General features: G+C 57.2%; 1 protein-coding gene across 1 annotated transcript; it reads right to left on the bottom strand.

Annotated features, from left to right (window-relative positions):
* Positions 1–237: 237 nt before the first annotated feature.
* Positions 238–19,661, bottom strand: GMEB2 (glucocorticoid modulatory element binding protein 2). Its single transcript, XM_081097978.1, has 10 exons — positions 19,559–19,661; positions 15,427–15,613; positions 10,744–10,841; positions 10,066–10,193; positions 7,667–7,770; positions 5,904–6,061; positions 4,058–4,129; positions 3,666–3,803; positions 3,282–3,404; positions 238–2,791 (listed from the first exon to the last, which is right to left on the bottom strand). The coding sequence occupies exons 2-10, from the start codon at positions 15,555–15,557 to the stop codon at positions 2,133–2,135; spliced, it is 1,611 nt and encodes a 536-aa protein (XP_080954104.1). The 5' UTR covers positions 15,558–15,613; positions 19,559–19,661; the 3' UTR covers positions 238–2,132.
* Between the last annotated feature and the right edge of the window lie 2,112 nt (positions 19,662–21,773).

Raw genomic sequence — 21,773 nt, 5'->3', positions numbered from 1 at the left:
GCCTACCTGGGGCCACACCCGGCGCTGGGCCTTGGGAGGAAAAAACGTCCTCCTTGGAGTCAGGTCCTCATTCCCTCGGCCCAGGTGCTGGTTGCAGTGAGTCCCCACTGGGCACCCGCCCTTTGGGCAGGCAGTGCTTCTCTGAGCTCATCCGCGACGCAGTGAATAAGGAGCTAAGCGTGCCCACCCCTCACAACTCTGGGCTGCCACCATGCACCCTTGTCAGACAGACACAAATTATGAAACATGTTTTTATTTTAGATCAAAGTACCGAGCAGATCCTTGCAAAACAACATACAAAGTAGGACTCAGATGCTTGTTCCCCAAGCTGCCCCTGAGCACCAGTGAGAAAACCAAGCCTACTGATCGCTTTCCCCAACCAGAGCACAGGCCAGCACGCCCCACCAGGAGGGGCAGCGTGGCGGGTGTGGCGACCCCTCCCCAGCAGCTGGGGCCCCTGGAGGATGGTGGGTCCCTCCCGGCACAGGGTGCGCGGCTGGTCGTTAACCTGAGCTGCCTCTCTGTGTGTATGGCTCTGAAGTGAACTCTCCCCGGCCTGGTCTGAGACCAGCGAAAGCGCTGGAAGGGGGTGGGTGTGACTTTGACAAAGGCTCCACGGGCCAGATGAGGCTTCATTAGGAAAGGGAGCTGATGCAGACAGGGATGCTGGGCCAGCCCACCTAACAGGACTCATGACTCAATCAAGACGCACTTAAGAAAAACTGCAGACACGGACAAGAAAGTAAACATGAGGAAACCAGCAGACCCTTGAAAAGAGCAAACAAAACTAACAGAGAAAACAAAGACAGCCTCAGTAGCTCCACGTGGGCGAGGCCACTGAGGTAGGGTCTGGGGCACTGGATGAATGGAGGGATGGACGGACAGACGGAGCCCAGTTCCCTTCAAAGCAGGGAGCGGGGGGCCTCTCCATGAGGAGGACTCCGGAGAAGCATCCTCAGCGGGTCCCTGACGCTCAAGGGGCTCAGGCCGCCCTTGGGGACCTGTGCACGGCCCCGTCAGTCTACCTGACGCCTCCAAAGTCAGAGCTGTGTGGACCACAGACAGCCCTCCAATGAGCATCTGGGCGTCCACCTTGAACCTGCGCTGGCCCTGGCTGTGCCCAATGGCGGTTTCCCCACACACCCTAGAGCAACAGGCACAGCACCTCCAGGTGGGGGTCCCAAGAGGTGGGGCTCCTGGGTCTGAGGAGGTCATGCTGGCCCCATCAGCATGTTGAACACGGGGCGAATGGAAGGTGCGCCCCACCCTGCCGTCTTGCCCCGTTTACACCCTCACCCCCAGGACCCAAGTGGCAGGACCTCCAGCCCTCAGTCACCTTCACGCAGGCAGTCCCAACAGCCACCTGTACACACTCTGGAATCCAGAGCGGATTCTGGAAACCTAGGCACTCGTCATGGTTTGGGTTGAAAAAGCTATAAATCAGACTCTTCCTAGAAGCCCACTAAACAGCTCACAGGAGCACGCAGGGTGTGTGTGGGGCAGCCCTGAGCGCCAAGCATCTGCAGGCAGGTGGGCAGGGGCAGGGAAGCTCGTGCTGCTGGGCCCCTGAGCCCCTCTGCTCAGGCAGGTGCCCTCAAGTCTGCACCCTATACCCCAGGAGCCAGAGCCCCCAGACCTGAGCCCTGTGTCGACCTGACACCCCCCCACACCTGCTCCCGAGACAGGAGAGCAGAGTGCCCACCACACTAACCTACAGAAAACTGTGGGAAGAAATCAAATCCATAGGATCCATGGCTTTCCACCTTGGGGATGGTCCCCAAGGCCTGTGCTAATGGCGTGCCCAGCCATGCAGCGCAGCAGGCCCACCCTCAGTGCTGCCTGCTGCTCCGGCTGCAGCGAGGCCTGCACGTCCTCTCGTCTGGCTCCTGGTTGGGCCCAACGTGTAAACAGTATTAATAAGCAACAGATGGAAAAATATATTTCCCAAGAAAACGGGGAAGTGCAGAACTCAAAGTCCAGCGGACGTCACAGGCTGCTGTCACCTTCTGCCCTCTCCTCTCGGTCCACTTTGATGTTTCCTTTCTTTGGTTCAGCAGCCCCGTGGGATGCGCTGTGGCCTGAGGAGAGGGGCCAGTCCCGTGCCCACCAGGGGCCTCACCCTCTGCCAGTGACTACTTGTGCTCGTGGCCCTCAGCCATGGCGGCCACCTCGATGGTGGCTGTGTGCTCCTCGGGCCCCGGGGCAGCCATGGTGCTCTCCACGGCCCCTGTGGGCACTGTCACAATGGTGCTGCCCCCGGGTGACACCTGGGCCACGTTCTGCAGGGCGGGGCCCAGGCCCGGCAGGGTGAGCAGCTGCAGGGGGCTGACCACCTTGACCACAGTGCTGCCGTCCTGCATGGCGGCCGTACTCAGGACCGTGAGGCTGGATGCGTCCGGGTGGATCTCCACCGTGCCAGGGAAGGAGGTGCCTGACGAGGCCAGCACCGTGTAGCCCCCAAGCAGCGGCGAGGCAGGAGAGCTGGTGGAAGCCACCTGGGGGCAGCCCTTGCCCAGCACAGGGGAAGGTAGGGTAGACATCACTTTGCCGATTGGCACGCTGGTCAGCTGGGAGACGGGCACGCCGGGGCTGAGGGCAATCTGGGCGGACTGGGTGAGCACTTGCGAGGCGATGGCAGCCGGCCCGGATGTGGCCCTGGCGAGCCGGGGCCGCTTTATGGGGGGCGGCAGGGACACGGGCGTTAACGTCATGAGCACGTTGCTGAGGTGCTGGGACTTGTGCTTCAATTCCTTGGCCCGTCGGCGGTGCTCGTCACACTGCTGCTCCAGGGCTGCAGGGACAGGACAGAGTGTCACTGCGGGGACGGGGACAGGCACCACTGCGGGGAAGGGAGTGTCAGACCACACACAGCCTGCCCCTCCGAGCTGCCACACATTCCAATCCACTGCATTGTGCATGGAGAGCTGCTCTCGTGGTATTAGGTATAAACTAGGTCAAAGCAGCACATGTAGCCAGCCAGCTCTACATACACATATGCACACCCACAGGTACATCCATTCACACGCATCCGCACGCACACACATGCACACCCCGCATGTCCAGACACCGAGGGGTGCTGGGAAAGACGGGCACAGCTGGCACAAACTGGGCTCAGGGTCACGGTCTGTCTTTTCACATCTCTGCTGTCTCCTCTTGTGAACAGCCACGCAGTGAGTCACAAGCTCCACGGTTGGAGCCTCAATGCCCCTGCTGACAATGCAAGCGCCCTCTTGTCCTGCGCGGACTCCGGGCCCCGCACCCGGGATGGAGGCCCCACGCACCGGCCAGGTCGCGGGCATACTGCTCCCGCGAGCGGTCCATCTGGCACTTGTGGCCGGCCAGCACCTTCTTCACCAGGTCCAGCATGCCGAAGTTCTGCACAATGTTGTTGAGCAGCACGGCGTCTGAGGGTGAGACGGGCGCAGTGAGGACGGCTGGCCAAGCGGACACAGTGGAGGCCCCTTCCACCACCAGAAGCTGGGCCTCGGCAGGCACAATCCTGAGTCAAGGAGGGGCCTGGAGGAGCAGGACTAGCTGCCCACTCCCTGCAGAAGCTGCTGGGCTCAGCCCAGAGCTATCAGGAGCAGGCAACGCCCACTGCGGCCTAAGCCAACCAACCACCAGCCCTGCTCTGCAGGAAGGGGCCCCGCAGGCAGTGCCCTCACCTTGGAGCTGCAGAGGGGGGTCCTGCACCCGCTGCTGCAGGCCTTTCATGGTCTCCACCATCTCCTGGTGGAACTCCTGTATGACCTCCTCCAGCAGGCCTGCATCCTTGAGCCCTCGCCAGAAGGCAAATGTGTCATCTGCAAGGGAAGAAGAGGCTCAAACAGCAGGAAGTCCTGACCCAGCCCATGGGAGAACACAAACCTGGGGTCAGCGGGGTTGCCCTTTCGAGCTGAGCAACAGCTCAGAGCTGTCAGGCCAGTGGGCCAGCCCAGCAGGGAACACAGCCTCCAAATACACATGCTGTCCACAGGGACAGTTCCCTGTTCAGTCCCATTCTCCATGGGGCCCCGCCCCAGGCCCGACCCAGAAGCCCACAGGAAGGACCCTGTACCTCCGATGGTCGTGGTCCAGTCACCGGAGTCCTCGCAGGTCTCTATGGTGATGGTAGCAGGAGACCCGTTCACTGCAACCAAGACGGAAGCAGATGAGCCCGCCTGCCTGGCTGCAAAGCGGCCTCCATGCCGCCTCACGCACCTGACAAGCACAGGCCCTGGTGCAGAGGGCCCACTGCCTCGCACTTGGATTGTACTTTCCACTGTCCAATAGCAGGCACCGCAGCACATACAGAGCAGAAAGAACCGACAGGACCTCGTAGGCCCACAACCCAGTCCAATACCTCAACACTGGCTCCAAGGGTCAGCGAGCCTGGGCTGCACAGCGGGGTCCTGCCACTCACTCGGCTGGGTCTGTGCCCCGATTCCTCCCTCCCGTCTGCTTCACCGACACCAACACATATCTCAGTGTCTCTCCATGTGCAGTTTCCAATCAAAAGAGGCGAAGCTCTGGGGGACATGAGCTGCCACTCGGCCTCTAGGGCCTGCTGCACATGGTCATGGACAAAGGGGCATCTGGCCATTTGTGGCTGCTTTTGATAAAGCCCTGGCTTCATAGAGACCCAGCTTACAAACAAGCCAGCGACTGGCTAATGTTCGCGCTAGCTTTTCAACCTGCCACGTCCACACCCAACAAAGACATGGTGCTGGGAATGTCACCTGCTTGGAGCAAACCTGTTCCTCGGTCAGGCTGACAGGTCTCTCACGAGCTGTACAGGAGACTCGGGCCGAGGAAGCCACTGCATGGGTGAAGTTTAAGTAAAGCAACAGACTGCCCTGTCCGGACGAGGAAGGGACGAGAGTCCCAAGAGCTAAATCCTGACCGGATGCGGCCTGTGCCAACACGGTGGGCACTAACTGGCACACTCGGAGATTGGTCTTTCCTCAGAGATCAGTCACCCCATGCTGACCCCCAGGTCACCCTACTGTCACAACAGCTATGGGCCCAACAGGAGTGGGATGTGTGTTTGGATGTGTCCCCCGGGGCGGGGGTGGGGAGGGGTCTCTGTGGTGGCCCAGCCCCTCCACACTGTCTGACGGCAGCACCTGGTACTCACACAGACCGCCAGCAGCACCGCTAGCAGCTCGGCCAGGACTCGGGGCAGGTCTGGATGATGACCACCCCGCACGGCCGCCCAGCCTCACTCTCCTCCCTCTAGTACAGACCATGCTCCCTCAAATGCCCACCATCTCGTCAGCGGAAAGGACAGTCCCTGGCCACATGCAGCGCCCAGACTGACCCTGTGCACTGATAGTGTAGAGACAATGCAAGTGACATCACTGGAAACACACCACAGAATTATCACCAGGCAATCTGAAGGGGGAGCTCAGGACCTGGTTCTGCTCCTAGATTTCAAAAAATCTATATTCACAAAGTTGGAATGAGTTCAAGGGTATTCCGTACCCGAGTGAACACCAGACATCACCGTGAGTGCGTCACAAAGGCGTCAGAGCCCAAGGGGCAGGAAGGCACACAAAGCTGAGCACCAAGTACTGCAGGAGTGCAGGTCCCACCGGGTGCAGCTGCAGGGGCAGCTGTGGGGGCAGGGAGCACCTTGCAGGTCAGAGGTGCAGGTGGGCCCTGGACAGTGGCTTCAACAATCTTTATGTGCTCCTACGTAGGAGTTTCTATGTTTTATAACAAACGTGGCTTAAAAAGAAAAAGTGCTTGAATCGTCCCCTGCCAATGAAATATCAGTTCAGACTTCTACAGTGAGGGAGGAGGTAGCCACTGAACACAGGGCCCAAGGGCCCAGTTGCCCGAGCTGAGGGGCACATCCGCACATCCAGCTCCGTGGCCAGCAGCAGAGGGGCTGGGTGATACCGAGCAGGCGTGGCACATACCATCAGCCGTGGCAGGTGTGAGTGGGAGGTACTCAGCCGATGTGGGGCTACTCAGGGACACGCGGGCGCCGGAGAGGTCGATCTTGGTGCTGCGGCAGGTGTTGGAGCAGACCTTGTCGTGCTGGTAGAAGTCCAGCTCCCCGGAGTCCATGATCTTCCTGTGCAGGAGACAAGCACCCTATGTGTGCCTGCGCCATGGCCAGGCCATCTGTGCAGATGACTGGACCCAAACATATCGCTCAACCCCCCACTAGGGCGACCTCAGGTCCCAGGAGGGGTAGCCCAGGCCATGTCGGGAGGCCAAAGGAAGCTCCCTGACAGGCTTGTCCAATAGCCTAGCACAAAGTTCTGGGTTCGTGAGTGGACTCACTGCAGTCAGGCATGTGGCCCTGACCACAGGAAGTGAGACGCAGTGGCTGGTGCCCTGGGGGAATAGTGAGGCCGCAGGAGAGCAGACACACGGTGCACAAAGGTGCTTTCAGTGGCACAGGCTGGCAGGTAGGCGGGTAAGAACCTGCCAGGGAGAAGCCTCATGGCTCTGAGTTCCCGCTGCAAAGTCGAGCTGAGCATCAGATGCTCCACAGGGCCTCCTGTTTCCCTCACTGTGGGCTCCATGGTTGCACCGAGCTTCCTTCAGTGAAATGGGCCATCGCCTTCCCACAGCTCTGACACCCAGACACTTTATAGGAAGCCAGGGACCCCTGGATGGGTTTAGGGAGAACCATGAGCACCATGGGCCCGCCTGCTCGAGGGCAGGGGACATGCCAGCTGCTGGTCCCTGGCCTTGAGTATCTGCCTCTCTAAGGCCAGACTATGGTTCACAAGGAGTGACCAGGGCCATGGTCAGGGCTCCACATGAGGGCCACAGGCGCTCCTGCAGCACCACATGTGGCCAAGGACAGCAAGACCCATCCTCTGGGGGAAAACTACGAAGGACAGCATCCCCGTCAGCAGCAAAGTAACCCAATCTAGCGACACCAGACACGGCGAGACTCGTCTCTGCACGGACATGCTGTGGGGGCCGTGGGGCGAGTAGGGCAGAGGGCAGGGACAGACCAGCAGGGGTGCTCCTCCCAATCAGGGACAAGTTGTGACACCAAAACAGGAACTATTGATACGTGAGAACCAGGAGGCGACATTCCCGAGGCTGTGGATGTGAAGGCTTAAGTCAGCAGGGGTCAGAAGGCCTCCCCCCCGGGGCACCTGTGGAGCAGACACGGGCAAGAGCCCCAAGCCAGGCTGCCAGGGCCCCCGGGCTTCAGACTGGACGCCGGTGTGGAGAGCCAGGAGCTGCTGGGGGCCCCGACTCCTAATGAATGTCCAAGGGCAGGGAGTCTCTGAGGACAGAGGGCGCTCCTTACCAAGGGCAGGGCGCAGCCCAGCACACCCGCTCCTCATCACAGGGTGGCCACAGTCCAGACCAAGACCCTCTGCAAACTCACTGGTACCAAGGGCCAAGTAGACTGACACGCAGCCGCCAAACACAGACACAGCCTGAACAGGCAGACCCAGAGCCAGAGGACAGTGTCTAGACAACTGGCCAGGTGAACACGCACCGTAGGTTAAAGACGGGGCTCTTGACACACACTCCCAGGTCTGAGGACACCACCCACCAGTGACCTGGGCGCTCTGCATGCGCAGCGGGAAAGCTGGCTAAGAGATGAGCCAGCGCCTATCTGATGTGCAGACACTGTGTCACACCACAGGGCCTCCAGGTAAGAACCGGCGGAGCTCCGAACGAGACAAGACCACAGGAGGCCCACCTGAGCATGATGCCATTCATCCGGATGGCCCTCTTCCAGTCCTTCAGGGTGGACTTGCCGGCCAGGTGCACAAACTCCTTGGGGCTGATGACATGCTCATCATACTGTAGAGGGAACACAGCAGAGCAGTCAGGATGGCACCTCCCACCACCGGTGCTCCCGCCTAACCTTTCCGGAGCGCAGCATGACCTAGGGAAGGGATGCAGGATGGAGGCAGAGCCACAGGCCCACTCTCAATCAGACACAGGACTTGGCCTGTAGCAATGTTGGCTTGGGGAAAGGACAGCTCAGGTGAAACAAGGTGTGGCCCTCCTGCCTGCACAGGGCTTGCACACTCCAGGCAGGATGCAGTCTATCGCACATATAAACTATTCTATAATTAAATTATACCTCTATCATGTCAAAATAACACAGGATGCAATGTACAGGGGAGCCGTGAACATCCCCTGTGGCCGCCCCATCCCACCTCCAATACTGTCTCTCAGTGACACACACCCGTCCATGCTGAGGCCAGGGAGTGTCCTCCCTGCAAACAGGCTCTGGGCCTGGGAGTCCCACCATGGCTGGAATCCAGAGGCCCAAGAACATAAAATATCCTATTCAGTCTTATTAAACGAGCAATCATGGGAACTCAAGAATCAAAATAAAACTATATTTACTTAGAAAACAAGCAGGCTGGGGATGGGCGGGTCAGCGGGTCTCGGCAGAGGCAGAAAAGGAAGTTCCAGCCGTGGCCTGGACGCCCCACTGGACCCAGGCCAGGGCCTCCCCTTCGCTGGGGGCTCCCTGCAACCTGCATCAGGTCAAGCTCAGATTATCCAGCCGCCTCCTACCTCAATCAGACGTAGGTTGGTCATGGCAAGTGAGGCCAACCTGGGGAATGCTACCAATGGAGGTAATTTTCCCACGTTCCTGAGCAGGTCCCCTTTCTCTCACTGAGTCCAGGGAGAGCTGACCCACACCCACCTGGTCGGGGACACAGACACAGCCCGCGTAGGTAGCGTCCAGAGCTTTGTGGTCCTACTCAAGCTCTGCCCGGCGGCCACGCATTTGATCCTGTCAGAATCTCCCTAAGACATGTTATTGATGTTGCAGCGTGTGTCACACTGCGATTTACCAGTTTCCACTCCTTTGCTCTTCACGCCTTCCTTCGCCTACAGCTCCTGTCTCTGATCACCTGCCTGAACCACTCGGCCCTCGACCCTGAGCTGGAATCAGCGGCTGGGAAGCAATCATCTTACTTGATTATTCATCTTCCTGAAGTGGATGCAGAGCTCTCCTGTACTTCAGTGCTGAGTACTGGGAGCTGGGTGGTGTGTTTCTGACCAGAAGTATCCGCAGGAGCTTCACTCTCGCTTACGTCACGGAGCCCCGGAGAAGCCTGTTTCCTTTCACTTTCTGCTTGAGGTCAGCTTCCCAGTGAGGACAAGCTTCACAACTGCTTCCTGACAACAAGGTTCTCCCCAGAACCACGCACCAAGCTCAGGAAATTGCCACGCACATGTGACCTCCCCCGAGGCAGCAGGAACCTTCCCAGTGTCCCAATGACGACCGCTAGAGCCACTGCCTCTGCGATGCAGGCCCCAGCCCAGGCTGTGCTGTGCCTGTCAGTCTCATCCCCTTGAACCGAAGCAGCACCTGGCATCCCATCCTCGCCATCTTTGCAGCGTGCGGCCATTGTGTTGTAGCCTGTCCCTCAGTCCTGCCCGCCCCACCGCCTGCTCCCTGTGCGAGTACTGCTGTCCCTCTGTGATCACGGCCTCGTCGATGGCGGTGTCTGATGCAAGGCTGTCACCAACCATTTGCGGCTCCATCACCCCTAGTGTTGTTGGTTTTCTAATATGAGAGGCTTCCTGTCTGACATAAATGACATGAAATACTCGGCAACCACATGGCTCGCAGGTTCTATTTTACTGGAGTTACAATCCAGACTGTCGCAGATCATGTTGCCATTCGTTTGTCCCACGGAGCAGGGGCAGTCCCTGAGCTGGCACCAAGCTTGACTCGCACAGGCTGGGATCCCAGTCTCCTGGACTAGGACACCCTCCCTCCATCCTGGCCATGTTCAGACCCGCTGTCATCTCCATGCAGCGCTCAGAGACGCCTTCAAGGCCCCTGGTCCCCCTCCCCTCTCCTGCGGCTTGCCTTCCAGATGCTTGTGTTGCCACTGCCCTCCCGTGGTAAGTGGCTCTCCCCATGCTCCTCCCCGTGCCCTCAGCGAGTCCTGCCGTCCTGGAGAGCCACTCCTCCTCTGCTACCCTCGCACCCGGACTGCTCCCTCCTGAGCTGCCTCTGCAAGCTCACGGCCTTGGAGCAGGGTGCGCACGCTCTCACTCCTGGCCTCTCTGCAGCTATCCTGGGAGGACCCCGCCCTTGCAGCTGGCACTCAGAACCCTCACCTGCACACACTTCACATTGATGCCAGGGCACACGAACTTCCTCCAGATCAGGTTGGCTCTGCTGTCCCCACAGGTGATGGGGTACAAGATCTCGGCCTCCAGGTTCTCCCCCTCTTCATTCATCTTCACTTCTCATGAGGTGTGAGGACAGGGAAAGGGTAAGACAGAAAGTCAGTCACAACCTCTCCCAAAGCACTTCCTGCCAAAGCACGTAACTACTAGCCCAGAAACCAGAAATCAGGATCCAGAGGGGCCAGGGACAGGGCAGGGTGAGCAGGGACACCTCAGTCCCAAGTTACAGTTTCAAGTTAACTCACAATCAATTCGACACATTTAACAACAGTTAACTACAGTAACACTAGCACAAGTGCATTAAACTATGTCCAATTGAAGAACCACTTGAAGACATAAAATCAAACTCTACTTGGGATAATTCCAGAGAAACATATTCATCCTGTTCTAGTTCTGAGGCCCTTAACATTAGGTGTTATAAAGAACTTTCACTACCACTCACGATGGTTCTGAGCAGAGCTTCCCGCACAGCCGCAGGTGCAGACACAGCCAGGCTACCCCCGGAAGGCCCTGCAGCCTGGCCTCCACTGGAGCCAAGCTCAGCTCTGGCCTGGAAGCCTGTCCTCTTGGGAAAAACTGCCCCACCAGCCACTGGCAGGCACCTACCCAACACGGCTTCCTTGAGCTGCGAGGACGCTGTGAAGGCAGCAGCCGCCGCCGCAGCCGCGTCCTCAGTCTCCATGTTGTCCTCACTCAGGTCGCCTCTGGAAGAGGAAGAGGGGAGACATCAGCAGGCCCCAATGACAGAGTGTGTCTCTGCTGCGCTCTGTGGCACTTCCTGTTCAGTCCAGAAGTCCAGTGGCCATGCAGGTCAGGGGACCTGCACTGATGGTCACCAAACCACAGCCCCCCAGCAGGTGCTCCTCCAGTGGGCTGTTTTGCTCACAGTTGTGTCTCAGGTACCCAAAATGCTCCTGGCACGTGAAACAAATCTGTGGAGACCACCAACACTTTGGCAGGAATTCTACACCTCCGTATCTTTAATAAAATTTTTATTCCTATTATAGTGATTTCACATGGGTATAGAAACTATCCAAAAATATACAATTTTAGAAAGAAGGGTCAGATCTGCAGAGACTCCATCACTGTGCACCACCGAGCAGGTGTTTATCCCAGGCCTGGACCTGGGTCATGGTGGCGCCTGGGGTGCACAAGGATCTTAGGAAGGTGAGGGTGTTGTGGGTGACAAGAGGATCAGCATCAAAGCAGCAGCAGAGAAAGCCAGGCCCCAGGAGGGAGGCTGCCCAGGAAACGGGCACTGAGCGCACTGGCGAAGGGACCTGTGGCCCTGGGGCAGTCCTGAGGGCAGTCAGAGCAGCACCACCGGGGATGCAGGAAGAGGGGCAGCAGATGCAAAGGCTCTCGGAGGGCAGGTGGGGGGCCAGGGAGGGGGTCAGGAAGGAAGGGAGGGAGAAGAGCAGGCTGTGGGGACATGGGCAGTGCTCAGGGAACCCCTAGAAGGAACCAACCACCCCTGCCCCAGATTTCTGGGTTCACTGGCACTGAGGTTCTACCCACCTGCCCATCCCACCTCTTGTTACACACACCCAGGGTCAAACTTGCACCATGGCCTGTGCCCTGCCTTTATCCTCCTGACACGGAATCCCACCTGCTCCCTCCCCACAGGCCGGCACTGCTGACCTCAGCGCTGCCCTGAGAGCAGTGGGGGGGGGGGGGGGGGCTGGGGGGACCCAGAGGGGCCGGGGGTGCTGCCCTGCCATGTCCCCCTCTCCACTTGCCCAAAGCTTTACCTCACCTCCACCCAGGTCAGAAATGAGCTGACCGGAGATGCACACTTGGAATCTGGTCTTTGGGACCTATTAGGAGTGGCTCCTACATAAAGAATAGCACTGGGCAAGGGCCATCCCTGACGAGGGTCATGGACTCAGAGGGGCAGCTGTCCTTTCAGGCCAGAACTCTGGAAGGCAGGGATGTGCGCAGAACAGGAAAATGGGCTCCTTCCATACAGGAGTTCCAGGGCGGTCCCAGGAAGGAAGTGAGTCAAGAGTGGGACAGGAACCAGCATTGCAAGAGGGCCCAGCATGTAAGGAGCAGAGCCAGGTCCCTGTCACCGGCCACCTACAGGGAAACACCAAGACTAAAGGGTATCCAGGAAGCAGTCACAGGAGCAGAGTTCTCCTGCCCACGACCCCTCTGCCCTCGGCCTCACACACAACTCAGGGATGAATCCTCCCGCAGCACTAACATCCACTTTACTAAAGCAAATGTCAATCAGAGCTGCTGTCAGACTACAAACGCTACTTTCAGCCCGGCAGGTGTGGCTCAGTGGTTGAGCATCAACCTATGAACCAGGGGGTCACGGTTTGATTCCCATCAGGGCACATGCCCAGGTTGCGGGTTCGATCCCCAGTGTGGGGTGTGCAGAGGGCAGTCAATGGATGATTCTCACTCATCACTGGTGTTTCTATCCCTCTCCCTTCCTCTATGAAATCAATAAAAATGTATTTTTTTAAAAAAACAACACTACTTGCTTCTCCTCACGTCACCATGGCAAAGCACTGGGTGGAGGCAGCGTGGGTTGGTTGTCACCAGTAAGGAACACTCCCAAGTTCTCCCCAAATGTCCGGCCAGGAAAGGAATCTGTACCCACAAAGTCATTAGTTCGCTTTCACTGCCCAACTTCTTCTTAAACGTGGGGCCAGAGTAAACCTCAACTTCCCATTCGTAGAACATAAAATATTTCAGAGAAAGAGAAGAAACATCTCCAGGGCCCTCGGCTGCCTCCTGCCTCAGTGTCCTCCGGGCCCTATGACTCGGGGGTACGCAGCCAGACCCCATGAGGTTCTGCAGCTCCTCGCCCGCTCCCGGAACCTTTCTCCATGACAATACCAGGCAAGTGTCCCTGGGGGTGAGGGCCCCAAGCAGAGTGCTGAGACCCTCCTTCCCTAGCGCCCCAGAAGGGAGTACTTGCAGACTACCCAACACTGCCAGGTGCACAGGCCCCAGCCAGAGTGACTGCCTGGCTAGCCCATCCCCCTAGGAAGTGGCAAACACAAGTTTCAATGCACTGAGTTTTGTGGTGGGTATGCAGCCGTGTCAATGACACAGAAACTATCCGGAAGTGGGTGCTGCCACCACATTTGGGGAAGACAGAGCAACAGGATATCCAGAGCAGGAGCAGTAGGCTACACAGGGGCTGTGCCAGGACGTGGAGGAACCACTGGCAACAGTGTAGCCACAGTCACTGAAGAGGGAAACACGCAAAAGGACTTGTAGCAGAGAAGGTGTGCGGTGTGCACAGCTCTGTGGAGTGCAGACGCTGATGCACGAGGAAGCTGCCCACCCTGTGGGTGCAGAGATGACAGGGAACTCGCGGTCACATGGTTTTATGTCTCCCACTTCCCACCAGGCAAAAGATTTTCAAAATAAGAAATGGCCTCAGGATAAAGATCAAATTCGAATGTGGCTGGACAATCCTCAGGTGTTCAGGCCAGGCCTGGCCAGACGAAGGACTCCTATGAGTCCCCAGGGCATGGCTTCCAAGCAGGGGGTTGGGGGGTGGGGGCTCTAACACCCCTGGAGCCAAGATGCAGATCCCAAACCAGCACAAAACCAAACCAGAAAAGCGCAGCACAGCGAATGGGTCTCAGCTGTGCGCCTGCAGGACTCAGGCCCAGCTGGGACAGGAACTGAGTGAGCCCAGGCAGCCTAGACGAGGAGACCCTCCTATGCCAGCCCCACTCCCAGATAGCAGCGTTTGCCTCCGGGAAAGGGAAGGGGCATGTTGCTGTGGACTGAACTGTGTCCCCAAATTCACATGTCGAAGCCCTAATCCCAGTGTGACTATCTGCAGATTTGGTCTTCAGCAGGAAATTAAGGTCAAATGAGGTCAGGACGGGCCCCAATCTGAGAGGACTGTAGTGCTCAAACCAGAGGAAGAGACTGTCTCTACCAGGTGAGGCCACACGAGCCAGGGAAAGTCCTCCCCAGACACTGACCCTGCAGACCTGGATCCTGGACTTCCAGCCCCTGGGACAGTGAGAAATGACGTTTCCCCAGGGTGAGCCACCCTGTCCATGGTATTTTGTTATGGCAGTCAAGGTGATAAGGACACATGTGTTCTGGGCACTCTGGCCTGCCCCAGACAGAACTAGCGATGCTCATGAGAAGGCTCAGTGAGTCACCCCACGTGCCAGGACACAGCTGGAAAGTCGCCACTGTGGGGCTGGGCATTCCCCATCAGGCCACGTGCCTGGGTGGGTGATGCAAAGATTGGGCTCAGTCAGACCAAAGCACCCCATGAGGTGCCTGTGGCAAGGGCTCCTCACAGCGCCCAGCACACCAGGAGGAGGCAGCATGGTCTTTCCCACCAAGTGTCACTTCTGCCCACTGTGTTCATCAAGAGCCATCTCCAATCCACAGGAAGGGGCTTCGGTGCCACCTCTGAGCAGGGCATGGGAGGTCACTGCAGAGCAAGGGTGCGGGGAAGCCCTCCCACAGAGGCGCACTGACAAGCTACCAGAGAATTCAAGTGGGAAAATCCACAGGCTCAGTCACACGCGCCATCAGTGCAGCTAGAACCCAGCAAAGAGCCGGCCACCTCACTGTGTGCGCAGGGATGGAGAATGAGCCCTGCCCGAAAGAAGTGTGCGCACAGTGGGAGGGCGGCCGGCACCCCACACAGCAGCTGCACACAGACTGTGCGAAGCGGCGACACCCAGTGTCCTGTGTGCCCTACAGGAACTGCACCTGGGTTGGGCCCTGGTCTAGAACCTTTCCCCAAGCATCCTGTTAGACAGGGGACAGGCCAGAGGTCAGGGACATGCTGAGGTCAGTCTGAACGGGACACACTCAGGACACAGCAAAGATGACCCACAGGGAGTCGGTCTACTCCAACCCCTTGAAGGTGACAGGTAGGGCTCGGCGAAAGGAAGCCAGCAGTCGGCTCACACGCCAGCTTCTTTGCCAACTAGTATTCTATGTGGACGTCTATTGTAAGAGATGGGGAAGAAAACGCTGTTACCATGAGGAATATCAGGAAACTACTGGCTCTTCATTTTGAAATAATAGTTCCCAATTGTCCCTACTGCCTATCTTATCAAGAGAAACTTCAGGTGTTTTCAGAAATGAGCCCTATGACTGTGTGACGCAGGAGTCCAGGGCAAGGACGAAGCATTATCATTGTCCTGCATACTCTGCACTGACATGGACTCAAGTCTGGTTCAGAATGGCTATGATGAAGGGAAACTCCAAAGGCCTCACACTGTGCCAGATGCCGCCATCCCACCGCCATTCCACCGCCCCCGCAGGGCACAGACCTGTCCTTACCCGTGGGCAGCCAGGTTGGTTGTCACTAGGACTGTCTTGACCTCCTCCATGCCACTGCCATCCACCGCGGTGTCGGGTGTCGTCACCACCACCACCTCCTCCATGTGCACACTGACATCTGGGGTCGCCATGCTCAGCTGAAGAGGACACCCAGGACCAAGACGTCACTCTGCCAGGACCCCAAGTCCTAGAGGAAACAACAGGCAGGGCACAGGGTCACGAAGGTCCGCATGTCTGTACAATACAGCTCACTGTTGCTGACGAGTCGCTCTCAGTCCCAGCACACACTTTCTGACAGAAATGACAACAGGAAAAGGGCTGTCCCGGGCTGCTACTGGTGAGGATGGACTGGCGCAACTGCCTGTCCTGGCCGCTGTGAGGGCTGAGGTCCGTGAGCAGAGCGATTGAACAGGCAGGCACCTGGGCCTGAGGACGCAGAGTCACAGCAGGTGTGGGCAAGGAGGCCCGGATCCCGGCGGACTCCCAGCAGGTGAGCCTCTGGTTGTTCCCTGTCGCGCCACCATGTCCCGGCCACATCCCAGAGCTCTGCCTAGAAAGCAGTTGCAAACGGGTCCTGTCTCTAGGCTGGGGAAACGGAGGGGAACCCACACAACCACCTGCAAAAGAGTCTGGAAGTTTCCTATAAAATACATGTGCTCCTCCTCCCACAAGACCAGCAACCCCACCTCCAGACACAACGGCCAAAATAACTGTGAGCTTGGACTCACACAGAACCACACATCCAGCTTGTGACAACAGGACTCACAACAGACACAGGCAAGGGACCAGCCTACACGCCCATCAACAGCTGTCCTCACCCAAATTTCAAAAACAGAGCACTAAGTGATGTGAACACACAAAACTGAATCCCTGCCTCCACTGGCAACGAAAGTTACTTCACAGAGAACTGCTGGAGTTTAGACACCATCTTCCTCTTCCCAGTCCCTGGAGGAGCCAAAGCCCACGCCCAGTTCTTGGCACCAAGCTTGGGTTCATTACTAGTGAAAACTGAGCACCAACTAATTTAGAGGTAAGATATAAAAAAGTATTTTTTAAATAGCATTCTTGGGCCTAAATATCTCTCTCTATATAAAAGCCTAAAGGGCTGAACGACTGAACAACTGGTCGACCAGTCAGTAGGATGCGCACCGTCCACCAGGGAGCAGACGCTCAACGCAGGAGCTGCCCCCTGGTGGTCAGTGCGATCCCACAGTGGGAGCGCCACTCAGCTGACCGACAGGCACCAGAAGCCGGGCTCAGAGCTCCCGGCAGTGCTACCAGGGGCAGCGGCAGCAGCAGAGATGGCAGGAACAGCAGAGCCAGGATGAGCGGGAGTGGCGCGGCACATGGCCCGGGCTCAGGCTCCTCCCCAGCTGCCCGTCACCTGGCACACTACTACATCCCCCAAGGGGCCCTGGATTGCGAGAGGGCACAGGCCAGGCAAGGGACCCCAGCAGTGCAAGAATCCAGGCCTCTAGTATAAAAATAAGACAAAAATGTTAGTTCCTAAGATTAAGATCTAGCTTTCCATGTCTTCTACAAAATTACAAACTTTTGAGAATGGGGGTCTACAGGAAGCAATCTCACCTCAAACCCTAACTGGCCCCGCCCCAAGCCTATGACTCCTTCCATAAAAAGTCTTTGCCTCAAGCCGGCCCTGTCCATTGTTTCTGTGCATCTAGCTTCTCACACCTTTGAACTGCCCCCTTGCAGACCCTCCCTTTAAAGCTTGAGCACATAATCTTGACTATCCTGTAATCCGATCCAGGCCGGGCTTTCTCCCTTCCTTCCATTCCCTCCTTAATTCCAAATGCATAAAAGAAGCTGCAGTCTGTAGTCCTGAGAAGCATTTTTCCGTCTGTCGAGATCTTGCTTCCAAGCATCTCCTCTATTTGATTCCGACAAATTATTATAAAAATCCTCTGTAGGTCTGGCAGTGCTTATGTGGACACTTTCATGAAAACACCAGTAGAGAGACGGCAGAGGTCATGCACCAGGAACAAGCATGATTTTTTATCCTCTCAGTGTTCCAAACGTTTAATTAGTTGCCAACTTTTTCAAAGTTTACAAAGTTCACATTTTAAAATTTTAGATTGCCCTAGCTGGTTTGGCTCAGTGGATAGAACTTCGGGCTGTGAACTGAAGGGTCCCAGGTTCGATTCCAGCCAAGGGCACATGCCCGGGTTGCGGGCTCGATCCCCAGTAGCGGTCGGGGATGTGTAGGAAGCAGCCAATCAATGATTCTCTCTTATCATTGATGTTTCCATCTCTCTCTCCCTCTCCCTTCTTCTCTGAAATCAATAAATATATTTAAAATTTTAGATTTCCAGCTTCTCTTGGAAAATGTTGGAGTCCCTGGAGGTGGTCCTTCTAGTCCTGCCTTTCCCAGAGAATCTGGGCTTCTACTCCAGCTGGGGTGGGCACAGATGCACCAGCTCTGGTCTCAACCATACTCTCGCCACACCCAGCCAGGGTCCCACCCAGCCAAGCTGAGCTATGTGCCTACATGTGCAGCCCCCACTTCGCAAGAATTTGTGGCTCTGAAAAAACATTTGAGCAGCCATCCTTCCCAGTTCAGACAAGAAATGGCTTATTATTTTAAGGCCTAGGTTTGAATATAGTTTTATAAGTATTCTAAATTCACAGAAACCATTGCATGTTTGTACATAGATAGCAAATTCCTCTCCCGCCCAGTGTATCTCCTTACAATTTTTAAGACACTTCTCATGAAGAAATAATTTCTGGACAGTCTGCTTAATTTGTTGTTTTTGGCATTTACTTAATCATTTGAATTTACCCTTAATAAGACTGACATCGTTTTGTGCAGTGTTGATGGGAAGTAATCTGGTACAACCACATATCCAGCCATCCCACTTCTCGATAGTCTTCTGAAGGAAATGAAATCAGACCTCCAAGATACCTGCATCACTAAGATACCTGCACCCCACGCTCACTGCAGATTTATTCAGAGTAGCCAACTATGGAAGCGACCTAAATGTCTTTCAATGGGTGAGTGGATAAAAATGTGGTCCCCCTTGCCAAAACCGGTTTGGCTCAGTGGATAGAGCGTCAGCCTGCGGACTGAGGGGTCCCGGGTTCGATTCCGGTCAAGGGCATGTTCCTGGGTTGCGGGCACATCCCCAGTGGGAGATGTTTCTCTCTCGTCGATGTTTCTAGCTCTCTCTCTCTCTCCCTTCCTCTCTGTGAAAAATCAATAAAAAAGAAATGTGGTCCCTCCATACAATGAAATGTCAGCCTTAAAAGAGGAAACGCGGCCACCGCCTGGATGACCTGGAGGACATTAGCCAGACAGCGGACACATGCGGGGCTTGAGTGGATGCCCAGGGGGTGTGCTCAGCCCCAGCCCGGCTGTGAGTCCGTCCTGGAGGCCTGACAGCTCGCTAAGAGGGCAGAACTTGGGTCAAGTGTTTTTATCACAAATCAGAGGGTGGGAGGAAACTTCTGGAGGTGGTGGACACGATTGGTTCCAGGTGTATACTTATCTCCAAACGCAAGTTGTACACAACCATTATGTACAGCTTTTCATCTGTCCAAAAAGAGAGAAAAAGGCTGATGGAATTCAAACTTGTACTTGAGGTGTCAGCAAAGAAGCAGACCTGGTTCAAGGGGCATGTCAACCACCTAAACGGAGTACAAGTTAACCGAGTGCCGGCAGGTCATTACCGGAGTGGGCGCCGGGGACTTGGCTCCCCGCGGCCGCACAGGCAGGGTTCCCGGGGGGACGTGGGGGTTCGGCTCCCCCCCGGCCCGCATGGAGACACGGTTCCTACCGAGGGGGACGCATCTGCCACCGGGGGGCCCGCGTGGATACGGCTCCCACCCGGGGGAAGGGGCCCGCGTGGACATGGCTAGCACACGCGGGTCCGGGGTCCGTGCGCCGTGCGCCCGCCGCCCGCCTTCCCGCAAGATGGAGGTCGACGCCACCGCCGCCGACGCCGCCTGACGCGGGCCCGTGACGCCCGTGACGCCCGTGACGCCCGCCGCGCGCCACCGCCCCTCCCCCGCTCCCCTCCCCCCGCCGTAACGTCCTGACGCTCCGCAGGGACCCCTGACTGGACGGCGGCGCGCGGCAGAGCGAGAGGCCTCGCCGCGGGGGGCGGGGGGCGCTTACCTGGGCCGCGGCCGGGCCTCTGCGGGCGCCGCCGGGCGGGCAGACGGCGGTGATGGCGGCGGGGGCAGTGGGGGCGGCCGCGGGCTCCGCTCCTTGTTGGGGATTCGGCGGCGGCGGCGGCGGCGGCGGCGGCAGCCCGGGAGCGCGCTTTCTAGTGACGCAGGCGGCGGGGCCGCGCACGTCCGGGCCAGGGCGGGCCGGAGATTTATTTGGCGTTCGGCGCGGAGCCGGGCGAGGCCCAGAAATAAGGCCCGGCGGGGGCCGACGCGCGTGCGCGGTGACACGGCTGGCCGGCTCGCCCCGCGGCCCCGCCCCTGCCCGCCCGCACACCTGCCCCGCAAACCACCTTCGTGGGCACGAGCCGAGGAAGAATTGGCAGGGAGCCTTGTTGCAGAGCCGAGGGCCGGTGCGGGGGTAGTGAGCCGCGAAAACCTGGCGCGCGGACGGGTCCTCGGCGAGTCCCGGGAGGGCCTGCTCCCAAACGTCAGCCTGGCTCCTCCTCCCGCCGCGGTCCTGCTGAAGGCAGCCGTAGAAAGCGCCGTGATGGCGGCAGGACGGTGCCACACCGTGTTCTTGTGAGTGTTGGCCCCTGGCAACATGAGCTCATTTATTTTATTAGAATTCAGCCCGGCCGCTCCCATGCACCAGTTGGTCTCGGCTCCATTTGTAGGCGACACAGACCCAGGCTGCAGGCTCCATTCCCAGTGGAGGGCGTGCAAGAGGCAGCCAGTCAATTTTTCTCTCTCATCCATGTTTCTCTCTCCCCCTCGCCCTTTCTCTAAAATTAATAACATTTTTATTTTTTATTGTTTAAAATTTAATAACATTTTTTAAATAAATTACAATGCAGTTCCTCAGTTATAGCTGAGCCATAAAGACCCACAGATGTAGGGTTAGGGGTCCTCTGGGGGTCCGGAAGAGAAGGAGGTAGGCATCACTCGGGTTTTGTGTTCCTCTGACTTGTGAGCAGGTGCAGTCGGCCTTGCTGTGTGAAAGGTGCAGTGGGGCCCCAGGGTGGCGGCTAGTGGGATTCACCTGCCCTCCCCCGAGCCCGGGCAGTTACGAAGCTACCTGCCCTTGGCCTGAGGACTTCGGTGCCCTGCACATTCCTGAGTCTCCCTGGCTCCAGCTGTCAGGGTAGCGCCCAGCGGAGGCCGAGGCTGGCTGTTCTCCGAGCAGGGCAGGCACACCTGAGCTGTTCAGTATCTGCTTTTCGTGCTAGCAGTTTCTAAAAAATTGCCTCCGGAGATGGGCAGGAAACGGATGTCTTGTTTAGGACCAAGTTGTAAACCCATGTTCATTCTTCAGCAGGAAGACAACTGAAGGCCATTTCCCAGAATGGGAGGTTTTCAAGCAAACTTCATTTCAGCGATGTTATCATTAGGAGAGTTGCACTTTCATGTTTTCAGTAATGTAGAGTGTACTCAAGCCACTGATGGAAAAAGTCTTTCTTTTTAAAGATTAATCTATTGAGCCTGTTATCTGAGCAGATGTGCACAGTCTAGGTCAGGGGTGGGCAAACTTTTTGACTCGAGGGCCACAATGGGTTCTTAAACTGGACCAGAGGCCGGAACAAAAGCATGGATGGAGTGTCTGTGTGAACTAATATAAATTCAAAGTAAACATCATTACATAAAAGGGTACGGTCTTTTTTTTTTTAGTTTTATTCATTTCAAACGGGCTGGATCCGGCCTGCGGGCCGTAGTTTGCCCACAGCTGGTCTAGGTCCATTATTTGAGTTCCCATCTTCACATTCTGGACACAAATGCCAATAAAATCAACAAAGAAGGCCCAGAAGGGCACTGGTGTCAGGAATCAGGCGAGCGTGCCACCAGGAGAGCGCTGCCAGCGCCATCATGCTTGCACCAGGCACCTCCTGCTCTCAGTGACGGGTGAGCTTCGGACTCCCGGCCTCCATGTTTCCACTGCAGCATGAACTCAGGCCTAGCATCTGACCCTGACCTTACCTCTTCTGTCTCCAAAAGAGCTAGACTACAGCACTGGGCTCTGCTTGGCTGGCAGGATGGATTAGTTCATCCCGGGCCATGGGGGTGTTGATTTCTCTTCAGGAGCACTCATGGGAGATGCCCATCCTGGGTCCCACGGGGAGGGAGCTTTCACTCTGGGTTTTTTGCAGGTGAGAGGAAAACTCAGTGTCATGCAGGTCACTGCCTTTAGACCCTCTCCTGAGAACACCTGGACCCTGGAGAGGCAG

This window comes from Myotis nattereri (assembly GCF_964212035.1).
Source record: "Myotis nattereri genome assembly, chromosome: 8".
NCBI lineage: Eukaryota > Metazoa > Chordata > Mammalia > Chiroptera > Vespertilionidae > Myotis > Myotis nattereri.
This window is presented reverse-complemented; position numbering and strand designations above follow the sequence as displayed.